The following is a 17,241-nucleotide window of genomic DNA, read 5'->3' as shown; positions in this document are numbered from 1 at the left end:
GAAAAGAACGAGATGACCACAGACAGGGCGGTCGCAGCAAAGGCACGCAAACGTTCGCTGAGACTTATCGTCTCCTCACCGGGACGGAGCGGGGGAAAATGAACTGCGTCGTACTCGTACCGCGAGCCGCATTAAAGAAATTGCCGCGCGCCCTTCCCAATCACACGGTGAACCAGTCAGCGCGGTCTAGGGTCACGTTTATACGAACGTACAGCGTCGGTCGATTTACGAGGGAAGCTGCCCCTGTTCCCATTCCCCTTTCCCCGTAAACTGCGCACACTGGACAGGAGCGTCAGTTGACAGAAGTCTTTCTAAATGGGGCGATTCGATGAAAGGCTGGAAAACATCTGCTTTGTCCTTTCCTGCAACTGCACCATAGAAGCTGCACCAGCTTCGTTTGCACCGTCTGCTCGTAGAGTCATTCCTGGGGGAATCGACAGGCACTCGGGTAGAGTGATACGCGCGCCTGTTCAGACCTGTCCGACCCCGTGGCGCGGGCCGAGGGGGGTGTTCGGGGGGTGCGGCAAACCGGCGACGGTCCCGTCCGCGAGGCCTGCGGGGCGCAGCTCGGGCCCCCCTTGAGAAGAGTAGATTGCGGGCGGTGCGTGCAGGCAGAGCTCCCCCCCGCGCGGGGGCATGAATGATGGCCCCCTCCTGCCCTCCTCTCGGCCGCGAAGAACGGAGAAAGGTAAACCGGAAACTTTTCTCGCACCGGAGGAGAGGGCGACGTGGGAGGAGCTGTCTTCTTCCCCCCACCGGTGCCGCCATTCACCGGGCGGCCTCCGCAGCACCAGTCGCAGTCGGGGACACGTGCAGGCACGTCCGCCCCGGTCTTCTTCTCGCTTTTGCGTGCTTGTGCTCCGGGATTGCCGACGATCGGTGCACGGTGCCGTCGCCGGATTCGCGTGGTGCGTGCCCTTGCGAAGGGGCTCCAGCGAGGCTCGGACCCATGGCTTCCCACCGAGCCGCCCTCGCGGCCCTGACTCTGCTCCTGCTGCTGCTGCCCGGAGGTGAGTGCGAGGCTCTTGGGCTCTGGGGACGACGCCCGGCGTCGGGTCTGCCGTCGGGCAGTCCGGGACGTCGACTTCGGACGCGGTTGGGCTGGTCATCCGTCGCCATCCGCGAGTGACTGGATGCCTGCCAGAAATGATTGGTCTTCCATGCGGGGTTCACCCAGAACTGTCAATCGGGGGGAAGAGGGGAGGGGGGTTTACAACCATTTTTGGGAGGGGCTTCGACGCAGTGTTTGTGTCCTTTGTGTAGACAACTGAAGGGGAGGGGAAGGGGGGGGGGGGGGGGCGAGAATGGGATTCAGTCTTGAGGTGTTGGTGGGGTGTGTACAAATCGCTTGTTCCGTGAATTGATCGCCGCACACTGGCGATGCTTCTTCAAACTCGGCTCGCGAGAATCCGTGGGCGTAGGAACCGTGGCTCTACTTCGGCTCCCGGGACCCACAAGCGGCCGGTCGATAGCTTGCCTCCTCTGTGGCAGCACAGTGCGGAAGTAGAACTCCGGTGAACTAGTTCTTGGTTGTGAGGACAGAAATACTCGACCCACAACCTAATACTAATGCTATATATATTTTTTTTTTTCATTCAAATTGTACGAATTAACGAATTGCGATATCAACAGCACGACTGTCTCGCTCGATGGTAGCGTTCGGCTATACGGAGCGCAAGTTCGTCTGCTTCTTGCACAGAGGTTGCGTTGATGTCAGAACGCTTAGCTCTTATTGGCTGATTGAAAATATATATATATATATATATATATATATATATATTTATATATATAGTAGACCTCGAGGTATTTAGGATTTGAGATCTACACACTATCCTTCCAATCACAGCCAATCGGAAATCGGCGTGGTTCTGACGTCCCTGTCACAAATGCCAGTTCCACGTCTGAGCCGTGGAACTGGCATTTGCATCGGGTCGCCGTCGTTCTGTCCCGTCGCTCCAGCACCGGGCTTGAACCACCGGGCACGAGTGCTCGAAATGTCACCCTCGGCCTTGGCGAACCCGGCGGGAGCTGGAAGTGGGCAAGCCCGCCTCTGGATTTCCCAGCCGGACCCTGGTGACGGAGACGCATTCACCGGGGATGAAGTCATCGGGGGGAGGGCGTCCCCGGAGCGCGTGTGACGGCATCCGACAAATGGAAGCAGTTCCTCGACCACGTTGAAACACGGCGACCGCCGGCAGACGGGCGGTGGTGGCACACTGCCCCGTCGGCTCGGTCCGGGCGGTGCCTGGAACGTGTCTTCGACTGGTGTGTTTAGCGTCCTATCCCGCCCACACATCTTAAGTGGTCCCAAAGTGGCAACAAATGACGTCACAGAAACCGAAGTGTCACGCTGCCGGATGTCACGCTCCTTGCGGTGAGGCGCAGAAGTTCCGGGAAAACAAAAACAAGAAAACACGAGCGAACGCGAGTGTCGCTGTCGTCGCGGCGTCTCAACTCCTGGCTGCCAAATCTTCCGTGTACTGTCAAACTCGGATGAGCGACTTGTAGCTTAACAGGCGTCCGCCATGTTCATCACCGCTGCTGTGACATCGTCAGGTTCGCGGCAGGCGGCAGCGCGATACTTCTACGACGTCATCAAGCGGAAATCGAGGAACCACTTTTTAGCACGCGGTAAACCATCAGCTGCCGCGCCCGCGAGCGATACCGCCCGTGCTGCGTGGAGCTGCGTGCCGAAGGGAGAACGGTAAACACGGGCGGGCGAGAAACGAGAGGGGGGCGTCCTCGCCGCCCTCGATGGCCGAAGGAGAGGAACACGAAACAATAAGCGGCACGCGAGACAGTCCGCTCGCGGTGTATTTGACGGCAGTTCCCTGTGGACAGCGGCCGCGGTGGGAAACGGTGAACGCGAACGAGCTGCAGGTCTCGAGGCCCAGCCGGCGTCGGCTGTTGTCCGGTCTCGCACACCGGCACTCGCTCGGGCTGAGTGCAGGGGGAGTTTCCCACGAGCGCCGTCGAAGGAAACGAACGGCCGCCAACCAAGAAGGGATTAAAAGCCAAGGCCGTCGCGAGGAGACGGAAACCAGTTTGAGTCGCCGCGGACGAAAAAGAGAAAACGCGCCGCTTCGTTTCCTGCCCGCACGGATCGCGCCGCCGAACCCGGGCTCGGCGTGGCAGCCGGGAACTCGGGGTCGCGTGGTTGGGCTTCGCCGGTCGACAGTCGCCTGGCTGGCTGCCAAAGCCAACTTGCTCGATCATGAAAACATCTGCCCGTTTGGCCGACGTGCGACGTGCCGCATGACATGGGAATTTCAGGCGCATTTTGTGAACCCGTTACGGTGTTTCCTGTTACAAGAAACTCTAGCCGTCCGAGGATCGTTGAATTCTGCAGCATAATCGCGATTGCTTATGTTCGCTCTTTTTTCTGTTTTCGTCTTCTCTCTTGTTGTCATATTGTGCGGTTTCGGCGCTTTGAAATAGACAACTAACCAACTAGCCCAAATCGCCATTTTGAAGTTACCTTCCCGTACGTGCTGCAGCTGTTTGAAGCTGGTCGGTGTCGGTTGTATTCTGTTTGTCTCTCTAGTGGGACTTAAGCGACGACCCAAATTATATAGCTTTTATCTACGGAGAAGGACATGTGACACCGGGTGAACTTCAGTTCCGTTCACTGGCCCAGCTTGGTTTCCAGCCTTCCGATGACTGATTCTTCGGGCGACGCGCAGGACAGACACAGGAATGACATATCCCGCGACCGGGTCGCACATGTACCCGCTTCTGAAACACAGTAACTAAATACCCATTACTCGCTGCTCATTTAAAAGGTAACCAAGTGTACCTGTTACTGCAATTCAAAAGGGAACGCGTCACCCCGGTTTGAATATAACGCGTTATTTTCTCGTTACTCTATATGTAACCTTTTTTTGTGCGTGAACTAGGGTTAACGGGCGGTTACTGTAGATGTAGCCAATTACCACCGAGTGGTCCGACCGAAAATGTAACGGCAAGAGAAATACCACAAATAACGTGTTTATGTGTCGAAGTAACTGCAGTTAGAGCTGGACGTAGATTAAAAATATTAACCCGATTGATCGACACCCTTTAATCGGTTAATTAATCGGTTTCGTTCATTCATACAATAATTTGAACACACACACACACACACACAAAAAGAATAAACTGAAAGTAGAAACTGTGGTAATAAAAACCGCATAAGAGGTGTAAGGTGACCGACTGGAGGAAAATGGGTGGTTCTGAAAAGAGTGCTATTTCCCCGAGATGTAAAAAAAAAAAAAAAAAAAATGATAACGGCGCAATGTACCATTTCGGATTTTAAATTAACCTTGATGTTTAGAAGAGAAAAGTCAAGGCACCACACCCACAAGTTCTTACTTCAGCCGCGGAAGCAAAGACGTTCTTCGTTAAAGGGACCATGAAATGATTTTAAAATCGAATTTCATCCACCGCACGTCGTAAAAGGTGTGAAAAGAAAGACAAAAACACAAAACTAGGGAGCCAAAAAAAATTATTTGCTATAGAACTTTTAAAAGAAAACTGGACTCTTTTGCGCCTTCCTTCCTACGCCTGTTCACTACGATGCATCCGCGGAAATGGAGCACGTCAGCCAAATCCAGGTCGCCTATTGGGTAAGAGCCTACCTCACCAGCACCGCGATCGTAAACAATAAATAGCCGGCGAATGTTTCCTAAAAGTTTTGTTAAATAATATTCAGATCCACATTTTGTAGCATAATTAGAGATGTGTGGCGAAAATTGCCAAATTTGATAATGCTGAGAGCCAAGCGCCATCTATCGTGTGGTAAACGAAGCAACCACTGCGCGTGCGCAGTAGGGCAGGGCCGAGTTCAGAACGGTGATTTCCTTTGGTTTCCTTCCTCTCAGAACTCTGACTGAACGTTTATTTTTCTACGTCTTCATCTCGCGCGTGCCGACTTCAAGCAGCAAGAAAAAAATGTACTTAAAACAGACCACGACGAACAAGAACGCTGGATCCACAAACACCCGAGAAGAGCGACAACAGCCGCGAATCCCGCTCCTACGAAGCTCTCAGGATATATAGGCCTAGCAGGCACTCCGACTCGGCGCCGCGTTGCTTCGTCGCAAGACCGTCTGTCCGCCTACGACCGGCTGGCGTGCTGAATGGAATATGCCCGCGCTACCCTTGTGGACCCTTCCCGTATTATAGTTTGATCGCTGACCTCAATTTTAGGTTAAGCCGTGAGGTCAATCTCTTCCCCTTGTTTTCCGAGGCAGGGTTGACGAACACTCGTCGAAAAGGGACCCTCGTCAATTCTCTCTTCTTGTTTTGTGTGATATAGAGCTGAAATAAACGCTGTATGGATTACCTTCGTAACACGGTATGTACACTTTGTTATTGGTATGCCATTTTTATTCTGACAGACTGCACGTCACTGTCGAGCTGTAACAGTTCGTGGGTCCAACCTTTCTTTGCCGAGTGTCGCGTCAGTATCGAGTTGCAATCGTAAAAGATCGGTCCCGAAGCGCTTACCAACAGCGCGAATACAGCACTTCCATCAAACGCGCGCGTCCGCTCCGAGTGTCAACAGGTATTTACGTGGCTCTTGCTGACACTCGTAGTTCAAACGTATCTTTTTTAACGTCGGCTCGCTCCTGCATCTCCGAGACCGCGAAAAACGCCGCGGCAATTTGTTTCCATCTACGTCGCTTCGCAAACGACTGACACTGGCCGCCTTTTACCAACAATGACAGTTTGGTTAACTTCTGGAGTCTTCACCGGAAGACTCGCTGCACTTCCCAACAGGCATAACGGCGTATGGGACTAGTCCCATGCTGTCGCTGCAGCGCAACGTATCTCATTGAATTTCGCTCAGCTGCGATGCGGCGATGAGAGGCGCCGATTCAGAAAATACGTCGGTGACATCGGCGCAGTAAAACCTACCGGCACACCCCAACTCGTCGCCGCTAACGCTCCCATCTCCAACTGCCGAGAGAACTTCCGGTTCCGGAAGCAGCGTACGTCACGGCTTGTTTTGCGGTCAAGAAAAAGTCGATATTTCATTAATTTTTTGTGTAGAAGTTAAGAAACCGAGACGAAAACGGATGCCTGTTCGGCATTCAGTGAACATTGACGGTTTAATGTAAAAGTTATCTGGAAAAAGTAAAAAAGTCATTTCATGGTCCCTTTAATATCCTCCGGCAATGGCGAACCCTTCTTTTTTTCTCTTTTTACGGACAAGTGGCCGGGCAGGCACGCAGATAAGGAGGAGGCATGGGGCCTGGCTCCCCCCCCCCCCCCCCCCCGAAATCCTTAGCCTCCTTCTCCCCCCTCCTCCTCATACAGCATTTTGTCATGGGCGCCCCCCCCCCCCCCCCCCCCCCCCATCAAAATTTTGGCTATTACGTGCCTGTGGCTGGGACATGTACAACCTTCTCCAGTTGTTTGGAGTTATAGATCTCGCGCCTACAATTTACTTTAGGTCAAAATTTCGCCTAAAGTTGGCCTTCAAACAGGTGTACTCGTCCACGTGTGCGTGGCGAAAGCGTTGAAATTTAGAACGTTTTGTGTTTGTCAAAATTTAACCTGTTAAAAATCATATTCGCGATTAAAGCATTAAGCGGTAGGTCAATCGATCAAGTGGCCAGCCCTAAATATAACAGAATATCGGAGAAACAAACATGAAGCAAATATCGAGACTAAAAGAAGATGACGCAACAAGGACTTCGTCTTTCACATCACGGAGGGGGAGGGGGGATTAATAAAAAAATACTGTTTGAAAAACGATAAATGACTTTAAAAAGAAAGAAAGCTAGATTCGGACCGGCGGCAAGCGATAGATCCACGCCCGGAGTGAAGTCGGCCGAAGAAGACGATGACACGCAGAGGTAAAAACAGAAAGAAAATAGAAATTTAATTAGGGCAATGAACAGCCGCGCACGGCGACAAACTCAACATTAGGAACGAGTACACGCGTTTTAGCTCAAAATTAGGCTCAGTGAAACTTCGGGCACCGCGGCCAAGAAGAAAAAGAAACCAAACACTCCAAAATCGAAACACGGCGAAACTACACTGTAGCGCAGCAACACACCGCTCGCGGCACAAGTGCAGCGGGGAACCGGGGTTTACCGGCGCAAATAAAAGTAAGTTCCGAAAAAGAAGTCTCAACGACTAGACCCAAACTCCAGTAAAGCAACAAAGCCAACACAGCAATGTTAGGCTAACCGCTTACTATTGAAACGTCATTCTCTAAACGTTCACAGGCTCACAGATGCTGAGTTCATGACGGGTCCAGAAGCTCGTCGTCGTCTCGTTGCCCGGCGGGCCAACGTAACACTCCCGAAATGGAAACAACACGCCACCCGCAGGCAAAAACATGCCCGAAGGCAACAGCAGGCCTAGAGACAAAACACGCCCGAGGGCAAAGCGTGCCCTAAGGCAAAAACACGCCTTCCAGGGCGAAACGCCGAAAAGGCAATGTCTAGTCTCTGCCCTGCAAAGAAGCAAAGCTTTACAAACTCGCGACGAACGGAGTGCTGGCCAGACGGCCACTCACACTGTAAATATCCCGTCAAAAATCAGCCCATGTAAAGACGATGTCCTTCGAAGACATTTCGAAAGAACCACCTTCCTCCTTAAATTAAAAAAAAAAAAAGAAGAAAACAGTGAGGGTTACTCGAACATCGAGTGAATCTTTGGAATCGGCCAGGTTTAAATTATTACTAAAATCCCCAGACCACATAATCGACGGACCCCCGTCAGTGTTGACGTATCAGTACGTCAACAGGACAATCCGGAAAACCCAAAATCCGCGAAAAGCTCAGGTGACCCTGTGAGTGAAACGCTAACTCACAAGAGAGGTTACCGAATACACAAAATAAGCAGCTTGAAACGAGTTCGGCTTATATTCTCACGCCAGTGAAGGAGAAACGAACGCAGGCGTGTGCGTCTGGAAAGCACGCAAAAAATAAAAACGAACAAAATCTACTGAAATTCATGACATGAATCTAGATGATATGATTACTTTAGCCGATTTTTCCAGTTTTCTTCGCTGATTCGTGCTCGTTCCCTTCTTGTTTACGACTCCTAGTTTTGAAAATGCCTTTTCGGCCTTTGTAAGCTAGAGAGGCGTAGTGCTGCAGCAGCCGACCCCAGCACTTCTCCCCGAAGTCGGACATCCCGCAACACTGGCCACACTTTCATCGGGGATAAAGACGCGCAGGTAGCGTTATTTGCGAGGTTGATAGCCAGCGACACCTGCCGAGGTCAGGGTGACCCGACCCCTTGCGGGTCGAGAGATGGCAGATGGCCCGCAGCAGGAGGCCCTGACGCGGACGTGCGTGGCGCGTCACGGACTCTGACGACCTCCAGCTGCCCGCACGGCGAGCGTAGAGCTCTGCTCTCCTCTGGCCACAAGGCATCTGGAAGAGCGTTGGGCTGCTGGGCCACCGATGACCGATCCGGACGGAGCGGGACCCGGAAGGCGACGAAAGCGCTTTCGCTCGGCTCGTGCTTGCAGTCCGTCCCGAGGTCCGGACAGAAGTTGGCGTCGTGAGATTTTGTTCAGCGCCAATGGCGTTTACTGCGTCTCGGGACCGAACTCGAGCGGTGCGCCGTTCGATGAGTGCTCTTTGCGTGTGAGGCAAATGCCGCCAGTGTGCGGACATACGGTGGCCAGACGGAAGTAAACTCCTCTCCTCCAGTGCAACAAGTTCGGAACGTCGAATCCCGCCGAGGGCTTTGCTGGAGCTATAGGGTGAACAGCTTGAGCCGCAGTGCTGACGCTCCTCGTTGCGCTGGCTGGTCTCCGACGTGAACGTTAAAGGCAGTCCTCGGGTGGTAGTGGAAAACGCTTATTGATACATCATGTAGTCTGATAATGCTGTACTTGGTCTTGCGACGGCTCCCCTAGAAAGACGAGGCCAGGTCGGACTCCTTCAAGAGAACTACCGAGTCTATAGGATTATCTTCGTCCCGAGGAGGTCCGTGGCATGGCTTGATCCAATCCTGCAGGGTAGATGGCCGCAGGTTGAGTGGGAGTGAGTTGAGTGCCTTGGTCTCTGGCGGGGGTGAGTTGTGAGCAGTCCCAGACGTGGTGGTGGAGGTCTGCTGCGAGGGTTAGACTGCAGTAAGTTCATGTCTCGGGGTTGTCTAGTGTGGAGGTGTAAGGGTGGAGGGGCCTTGGAGTTGTTGTTTGCTTCTTTCCCGCTCTTTGTTTGGCAGTCTCACTCGCCGACATGCCCGACAGTCGTTTGTTGTGTGGGGTAATATCGCCCACGAAGTCTCCGCTACGTAGCGGAGACTTGGGGGCGATATGCGGTGTCCGTTTTTACGGTGAGGATGTCGGGGGTATCGGAGATGAGTACGATGTCTTTGTGTCGTTGAGCGAAGAGTTGGCGGCACTCTTTGTCTTCTGGCCCCATGTTCTTCGGAACGGGAATGCTGGAGACGATGTAAGTGAGCGTCGTAAGGAGGTGCAGGTCGCCGTTGGCGCTTTTGGTGCACTTGGACGCGAGGGCGCACGCGACGCAGTCAATTCCGCCCACTCGTTTCTGTCCAACAAGGGAGAACTGGCGACTACCTTGCTTCAGACTCGACGATCGAGGATACCCGCGAACAAGCTTGGACATCGAGTGGACAAACCCGAAGGCCAGGAAGCAAACCGTAGAACAAAGAACGATGCGGGAAAGAGGCCGACCAAGAGGGAACGCGGGGAAAGCCAGCGTGCGACACACGCGGTTCCCGAAAGTGGCACCTTTCCGTTTTTGATTCGCACCACATGACGTGTTACCACCAAACTGGCTGGTACGTAGTAAAGTGCAGTCCGCTGAGTCTTAATCAAGCCTACAAAGACGGGGACGCCCGGAGAAAACCGTTCAGGAAATCGAAAGAGGAGCAAGGGAAGCCCCAAGTTTAAAACCGTGTTGTGCAGAGTGCGGAGAAGCGGGGCTTCGCACCGCGAGGGCCTCGGATGTTCCCTGAAGGCTGGGCGAACACTCGCGTGGCGGTCGAGGGTACTGGCCGAGGCTACCTGGCGCGGACGAGAGAAGAGTGACCCCCGTATGGGATACCGGTGAACGCAATCGGTTTCCGCCACCAAGGGGTGTATGATACTCTTCGGCGATGCCGGTGTGCATAGCGAGGTGAGATCCATGGGGCAGCCGTTCAGAAGTTTGCCTCTGTTGGAGCGTACATCGACCGGAATCGAGAATCGGCGTCGACAGCAGGGGCCCTCGGGGGGTCTCTCCCTGGTTCAAGGTTGCCCTCCGACGATGTGCCCTTGAACAAAGGCGGCGCCCCGGGGTCCCGCTTCCGGTGCACCCGTGCTCCGGACCCGGGGAGGCCCACTCTCGCGCGGGCTGCGGGAGTCGTTCGAGCCCTCCCTCGTCGCCCGCACCCCCCTCTCGCCGGGAGAGGCCCGAGGACGCGAGTGCCGTTCCGGCTTCGGACCGCGTTGCACATCTGGGCCACGGGCGGAGGGAGCAGCCGCACCGACGCATCGTTGCCTCCCCACATAACGAAAGGGCTGCATTTTCGGCGTCACCTACAGGAGGCCGTCGCTTTGCACGGATTGAGCACGAGTGCTTCGCCATTATTCGGCTGACACTCGCGTTCCCGATGGTCGGAGAAGTCTCAGCCGAACTTTGACGCATCACTCGATGGCCCTCTTTAGGTGGTGCCGAAAATTCCGGAATGAGACCCTTGATTGCCCATCCTCGGAGCTGCGGGGGTCAGCTCCAAAAGTGCGCGCCATCTGGTAACTGCTGCGGAAATCATTCGAGTCCAGCATTGTTTGGGGCATTCTGAGCATGCATTGGACGCGAGCCCTGTGTCGGTGTTCGGCATGAAGTCGGTTCCGCTCGTATGGTTTTATTTGCAGGGGCCGTGGCGACGTGAGGAAGCCGAGCTCTGATTGGCTCTGATTGAAGGATAGTGGGTTGACTTCAAGGCAGATTACTTTGAGGTCTATCCGCTGTCCTTCAATCAGAGCCAATCAAAGCTCGGTGTTCTGACGTTACCTTGACTCCTGCAAAAGGAAGCAGACGAACTACGCTCCGCAAAAAGAAAGAGTGTTATGTCAGCGTCTGGCAAGGTTTCAATCATGCGCAATCATGATGCGAAGAAATGGCGGCTGCCAATGCCGCTTGCAAAGGTCTATTGGCCATCGAGCGTCGGTCGACCAAGACGACGGAACACAGAAAGCGGTCGCGGCACCACAGAAGACGCGACGCTGCTCGGCGGCCCCTCCCGAGTCCCAATAGCTTGTTGAGGGCGCGCCGGGCTTGGCCGGGCCCGGTGGCCGGGCAGCGGTCGGTGCCCCTTCGGCAGATCCTCGGGAGATGGCTCGGCGGGGGGGCCCCCGTGCCCGGAATGCGGGGTGTGTCGTACCGGACGCCCGCCGAGCGGGGTGTGCCCGCCGCAGCCGGCCCGGCGCCGCGCGGGCAGAGGCAGCGCGAGCCCGGCGCCTGCCTCCGTCGGCCATTCCAGGCAACCCTCTCGCTCCTCGAGAGCGGGGAAACGCCCGACTTTTTATCGTGTATAATTGAGCCGTCTCGGTCGCGAGTGACGATTCCCGCCTCTGAGCGTCGCACGCGGCGACGAAGGACAGAGCCGAGCGGGGGGCTCGTGGGAACCGCGGGCGAACGAGCGCGGGGGGGCAGCTGACGCAAGCGCCCGGGCGCCGAACTCCTTCGAGACACAGTCGCCAGACACGTGTACGCACCGCTTCGCGAGTGCGATGTATGTTGGCGACGTTACGTCTGCGAGGAAAGGCCTCAACACGCACGCGCAGTGTCGCGGTCGTACCTACAGCAACGGGGAATTTCGGATAATAAGACTGAAAGGAGCTGTGACCGAGACCACTGCAACACTTGGACGCGTGTCGGTCAACAGCGTCTCTCGGGCCACTCCTGCCCATGGCAGGGGCGAATCCCCCCCCCCCCCCCTCCCCCCCTCCTACGACCCATAAATCCGACCCTGCTCTTGCCTGGAATCTTCCAAGGGCTTGCACGCCCGTTCCGAAGCGCGGACAAAACTGCAGGATCCGTATTCCCGCTCGCGTGCCACTGTCCACTCGGAGAGCTGATGTGCGAATGCGCGCGTTGCTTGCAAGAACCGAAAATGATAGTCGTGCAAACGCATCAATGAGCGAAAGAGCGGCGCCATTTTATTTGTGTGTCTACGGAGCAGCTAAGCGTCGTCTCGTGATGGTTCATTGGCACGGGCTTGAATCGCACTTTGCGTGCAGCGTTCGCACTGCATCATCCCGCTCGCTGTCCGAGCTATGTTGCGAGGGAACATCGACTGCACCGAACGCTTCGCGCGCTCGAGCAGTCGATCGCGCACGGAAAGCAGTGTCTGAACGCACGGGCCATTCGCGACGATGCGCAGAAGCCGTGAGATCCTTCCTAGGTTTCCTGGGATGCGTCTTGCGTTCGTAGCGATCACGGGGACTGAGCACAGAGCTCTGGCGTGGACGACAGGGACCCGTACTTTAGTGCGGTGGCGGATGCCAGCCTCGGAATTCACTAGGGCGTTGTTCGGCATGCAGGCGTGGGTGGGGCCCGGAGGTGGCCCCGGCGCACATCCGGCTCTCCCGGATGGGGCCGCGCGGTGAGGACGCGCCCGCCGCGAGGGGCCCCGGGAGTCGTAATAAACGTCAGGAGGGACGCGCCGGTCTCCCGGCCTGCAGTCCCGAGCTCCTTGTGCGGACAGCGAGTGCTTTTTGCCTCCCTGTTCGAGGGAAGGGGATCAGTGGTCCAATCCGTCAGCGACGGCTCGCGCTTCACAAGTCTTTGTGCTTTCGAGGCCCCAGAGTGAGTTCAGGGAAGACACCGCACTGTGGTCGGCCCACCACAATTGGCCGGATGCTGACTATGACGTCAACAATGGATGTCTCATCGACGGAAATAAGAGGAATGTAAGAACTTCAATTTTGGCGGTGTTGGCAGTGTTGCGCTATGATTTCAGGCTTCCACCATGCCCATTACAAACATTAGGGATTTGTAGTAGATCGTTTTTCTCCTCCGCTACGCTATCCCCGAAGAAAACGGCGCAGCTGCGCATGCGCGCTGCCAGCCTTCTCTCCATAGTTCAAGGTCTTGTGGCGGATTACGGAGCGCTATCCGGGTGCTTAGCGGGCTGCGGGAACGGTCCGAACTTGTTGTTTACAGGGTAATGACGTCACGAAAGGTAACCGAACGAGGACGCCACCGGAACATCTCGTCGCTATATTAGTGACGAGATGTTTCGGTGGAGTCCTCGTCCACTCGAGGGACGGGTGACCCGGGCGACGCAGCGCTGCTGCTCCGACCCCGAAGAAGGCCGGACGACGATGGACAGGCGCGGCGTCGCGCGTGTCGCCGGCTCTTCTCGTGGGAACCGGGTCATCCGCGAGTGCCTCCCGGGAGGTCGAGCGGCGTTCGCCCGCCCCCGCCTGCCGCAAGATGGCTGCCGCCTTTCCCTTCCCCGGGGCTACGGTTGTACCGGGGCGCTCCACTCGCGGACGAGCGACGACTTTTTGGCCCCGCTCCCCGGGCGCAAAGACGGCCGAGTGGTGCGGCCAATTAGCGCGCACCGAAGGCAAAGACCCGTGCCAAAACTTGCGTCGAGTTGCGGCCGGGCTAATTGGCCCGAGCGACTCTATATCGACGCGGTCATGCGCGCTGCGCCTCGTTCGGGAGAGCCCGTTGAGAGTCGAGAGGGGAACGGGCTAACGTTCAGCGACAACGACAACTCTGTTTCACCTTTCAAGTTACAACCGATTGCAGCGGACCCCCCAGGCATCGGTGCCAATGCCGTGCCAGGGTAACGTGACCTTGGAGAGGAAGCGCAGTAACGCGCGGAAAGCCTAGTCACGTGCAAATTCAAGCCGTTTCACACAGCGCCGTATTCTTACGTTACGAAACTGATGTACGCTTACGTCGAGATACGACCGAAATGCACCGGCACATTCGTGCTTCGTACGAAGTAGTAGCTTGGCACGTGGAATACGAAGCACATATGTGCCGGTGACTTGCGGCCGTACCTCGACGCGTACGTAAACTTCGTAACGTAGATTCACGCAAACCTTTTTTTTTGTTTTTTTTTTTTGTTTTTAAATTTCCACACTTGCGACCGGCTCCGACACAACCTGTTTTTATGTCTCTTGCGAGTGCTTGTATGACAGGCAGCGCAGCATGCAGGGATGGCGGTCGTAAGCGGCTTAAAAAGCTGGTTGTTTCGGCTGCAACGCACTCGAACGTAAATGTACGAACCGGCCTTTAATATACTGGTAGAGATGGCTTTTCGCGTCTGCTGCAGCCGGTCATGAGCTGAAACCAAAGTCGTGGGGTTGAGCGCACACCCGTGAACGGCAGCCGAAGGAGTGCCGTTCGCGGGGGAAGACGCCGGGGAAAGACGCCGAGCGCAGGCTCCGAGCGCCTTTGTGCGGGCCGGCCGAGGAACCGGCCCTTCCTCCGGGGGGCCCTTGGCCCCCTCCCGAGCCGACGGAGGGGACAGATGGCGGGTCACGCGTGGCGCGCGCGCGACAGCTGCCTCCCGGCGCGTGGCCCTCTTCGCCTCGCCCGGGTCCCCCATTAGCGTGCCGGCCCCTCAGAAATTAGTCGGGACGCAGCTCGTTGCTCGCCGTGCAGGCGCGTCTGATGACGGCGCGGGCAACAGTACCATCCGGAAGACAAGGCCTGCGCGTGACGTCATCATTTGGGGATCCCCGACCCAAGGCACGCCGAAGCTCGATATATTGAGACGCCGAAATACCTCAAAACTGCAGACGCGTCCGCCTTGGCGTCGCCAGCGCAAGTTCGTCTGCTTCTTTTTTCACGGGTTCTGATGACGTCAAAAGGCCGAGCGCTCCGATTGGCTCTGATTGAAGGATAGTGGGTAGACCTCAAAGCATTCAGAGCCAATCAGAGCTTCGGGCGTTCCGACGTCACCAGAACCCCTGCAAACGAAGCAGACGAACCTGCTCTCCGCATTGCGAGACGTTGCGAAACGTGCTGACGCGAGCTATAGCGGTGCTGACGCGAGCTATAGCGGTGCTGCGTGAATCCACCGCTGATGTCATATAAGGGGAGGCCTTGCCTTCTCTAGGGGGGCATTGGAGCGAGCCACACCAGCGGCCGAGCTCGCTGGACGATGCCCCGCGCGGGCTCGTTTTCCCATCCGGGCGCGTCGGAGGGCAGCCCTTGATTGCGATCTGGGCAACTTCGTGGGCAGCGTGTGCCCTCGCCGCCTCTGCGTAGTATATAGTGTGCACCGATCGCACCTGCGGCTCCCTTCTCCAACCTCTGTCCGACACGCGAGGGCTTAGATCACGCGAACGTAACTGCCTAAAAAAAAAACCAAAAAAACACACACACACACAAAAAAAAAAAAAAAAACGACACTAATATCACAAAAAAAGAGATATCGTCGTTTTTTGAGCATCCCACCGACTTTCGAACGCGGCTCGCTTCCCCGGCGAACAAAACCCGCGGAGGTTCTTGACTTTCCCCTCGCTCTGATGACGGCTGGCGATCGACACGTCGTTTTCGCACGTTCCTCCCATTTTCGCGTGTCGGAAAGGCCGGAACGAGCGCAGCGGACAAAGCCGGCCGACAACGCGGTGGGAAATAAAGGCGAGCGCACGAGATTCCGTCCGCTGTTCGGCGACCGCAAAGCGCGGACGATGCGGCACCGACAAAGCGAGCGGGGCCCGCCCACCGGACGAAAGCGCACGACGGCAATGGATACAAACGGCGGGGGAAGAAGATGGCCCGGGCGCCGCCGCGTCACGACTGCTCGGCGTCGTGGGCGTCGGAAGCCCCCGGAGCTGCCTCTCCGTGCTGCCGCGGTCGAGCGGGACGCCGGACGCCGAATCGGGACTTCCTCGCGGAGTGGAACCACGGGGCGAATCTGGGGGCCCCTGATGATCGGTGTTTTTTTGAGGCACGTCGCAAACACCCGCCCCGCCAGCAACTAGACACACTATTGGCTCTCACTTTCACCCCCTACTTCCTTACAACAAAAATAACCCCTGCAGAAGGGGTTATTTTGTTCTCCTTTTGTTCCCCTCTTGTTCCCCTACTCCGGGGATTATTTTCGTCATTCTTGTCCAGCTCGCGCTTGCACCTTTGCATTTAACTGCATTGTAATCATTCATTACAGTGCTTTCTACTACTGCTACTACTAGACGCACGCGGGGGCGGCGGCTTGCTTCAGACGCTCCCCTGGTTTACGTGGTAGAGAGAGATAGGCTACGTTTACATGGATGGCGACAGCAGCACATCGGATCCAGTTAGCGAATCGGATCCACTTCAACCATTACGTTTACATGGATTCGGATCAACCAGTAGCGGCACCTCGTGTCGAAGGAACACAACGCAAACCTCGTGCCCTTCAGATTGTTTCCGAGGTGTCCGGTTTGCCTAGCGGCATGCAAAGCAAAGCTCCCGTAATCCCTCACTCGAGCACTCGATTCGATCCGCTAGCGTATACATGGAGAGTCTCGATTCGGATTGACCATCTCAAACCACCCCGTCCCAGCGGATCGGATCGGATCGGATCCGATCCGAGTTGTTTACATGGACCGATTCGATTCGTTAACTGGATCGATGCGCTGCAGTCGTATCCATGTAAACGTAGCCATAGAGAGAGAGATGGGGATCCGAGGCTTGGGTAAACAGCCGCTAGTGTTTCACGCGTACACGCATGCCGCCTCGGAGACGATGCCGTCTCGGAGATCTGCTTCCTTACGGCCCTTTGGATATGTCGCGCCGTCATCGCTGTTCAATTTGCTGTCGCGCGCCGTCTCATCTCAAAAAACGAGCGCGAAAGGGTCAAGGTCGTCTCCCGCTTGCCCTGGATTTGCCCCCGTGGTTTTATTCCGTGAGGAAGTTCCAATACGCGTCCCGGACTGGGGACGAGGCCTTCCTCAGAATGCATGGTTCCCGCGACACAAGTGAACTTTTCTACCCTGCTCCTTCTGTCTCGGTTTCGGCGCAGGGCCGGAGGCGGATCGCACAGGCAACCTCTCTGTGGCGTCGATAGTGCAGGGCCGCCACTCCGACGTGAGGTTCACCGCTGAATCGCCATACGCGCTCGTAGAAGCGGGAATGCACAACGAACGATACTGCAGGCTGAGGTAGAGCACTGCACGGGCCGGAATTTCTAGGCCCGGCCCGACCCGGCCCGGTAGAGGCAAGGCCCGGCCCGAGCCCGATAGAATATTTAATTTCTAGGCCCGGCCCGACCCGGCCCGGAAGAGACGCGGCCCTGGCCCGGCCGGGACCCGGCAGAAGTTTTAGA

General features: G+C 56.1%; 1 protein-coding gene across 4 annotated transcripts in view; it reads left to right on the top strand.

Moving 5' to 3' along the window:
• The first annotated feature begins 705 nt into the window (after positions 1–705).
• LOC8051363 overlaps positions 706–17,241 on the top strand; it is a 34,203-nt gene continuing 17,667 nt past the window's right edge. Inside the window, exon 1 of one of the 4 annotated variants that reach the window (XM_040503684.2) lies at positions 706–1,010. In XM_040503684.2, coding sequence (XP_040359618.2) covers positions 950–1,010 — 61 coding nt within the window. In that variant the 5' untranslated portion in view covers positions 706–949. The remainder of the gene's footprint in view (positions 1,011–17,241) is intronic. The other 3 variants (XM_040503685.2, XM_042289429.1, XM_029990547.3) reach the window with 3 other exon arrangements.

The sequence above is a fragment of the Ixodes scapularis genome, unplaced genomic scaffold, assembly GCF_016920785.2.
Source record: "Ixodes scapularis isolate PalLabHiFi unplaced genomic scaffold, ASM1692078v2 PGA_scaffold12__126_contigs__length_90152505, whole genome shotgun sequence".
Classification (NCBI taxonomy): domain Eukaryota; kingdom Metazoa; phylum Arthropoda; class Arachnida; order Ixodida; family Ixodidae; genus Ixodes; species Ixodes scapularis.
Note: the sequence above shows the minus strand (reverse complement) of the source record. Positions and strands in the feature narration are given on the sequence as shown.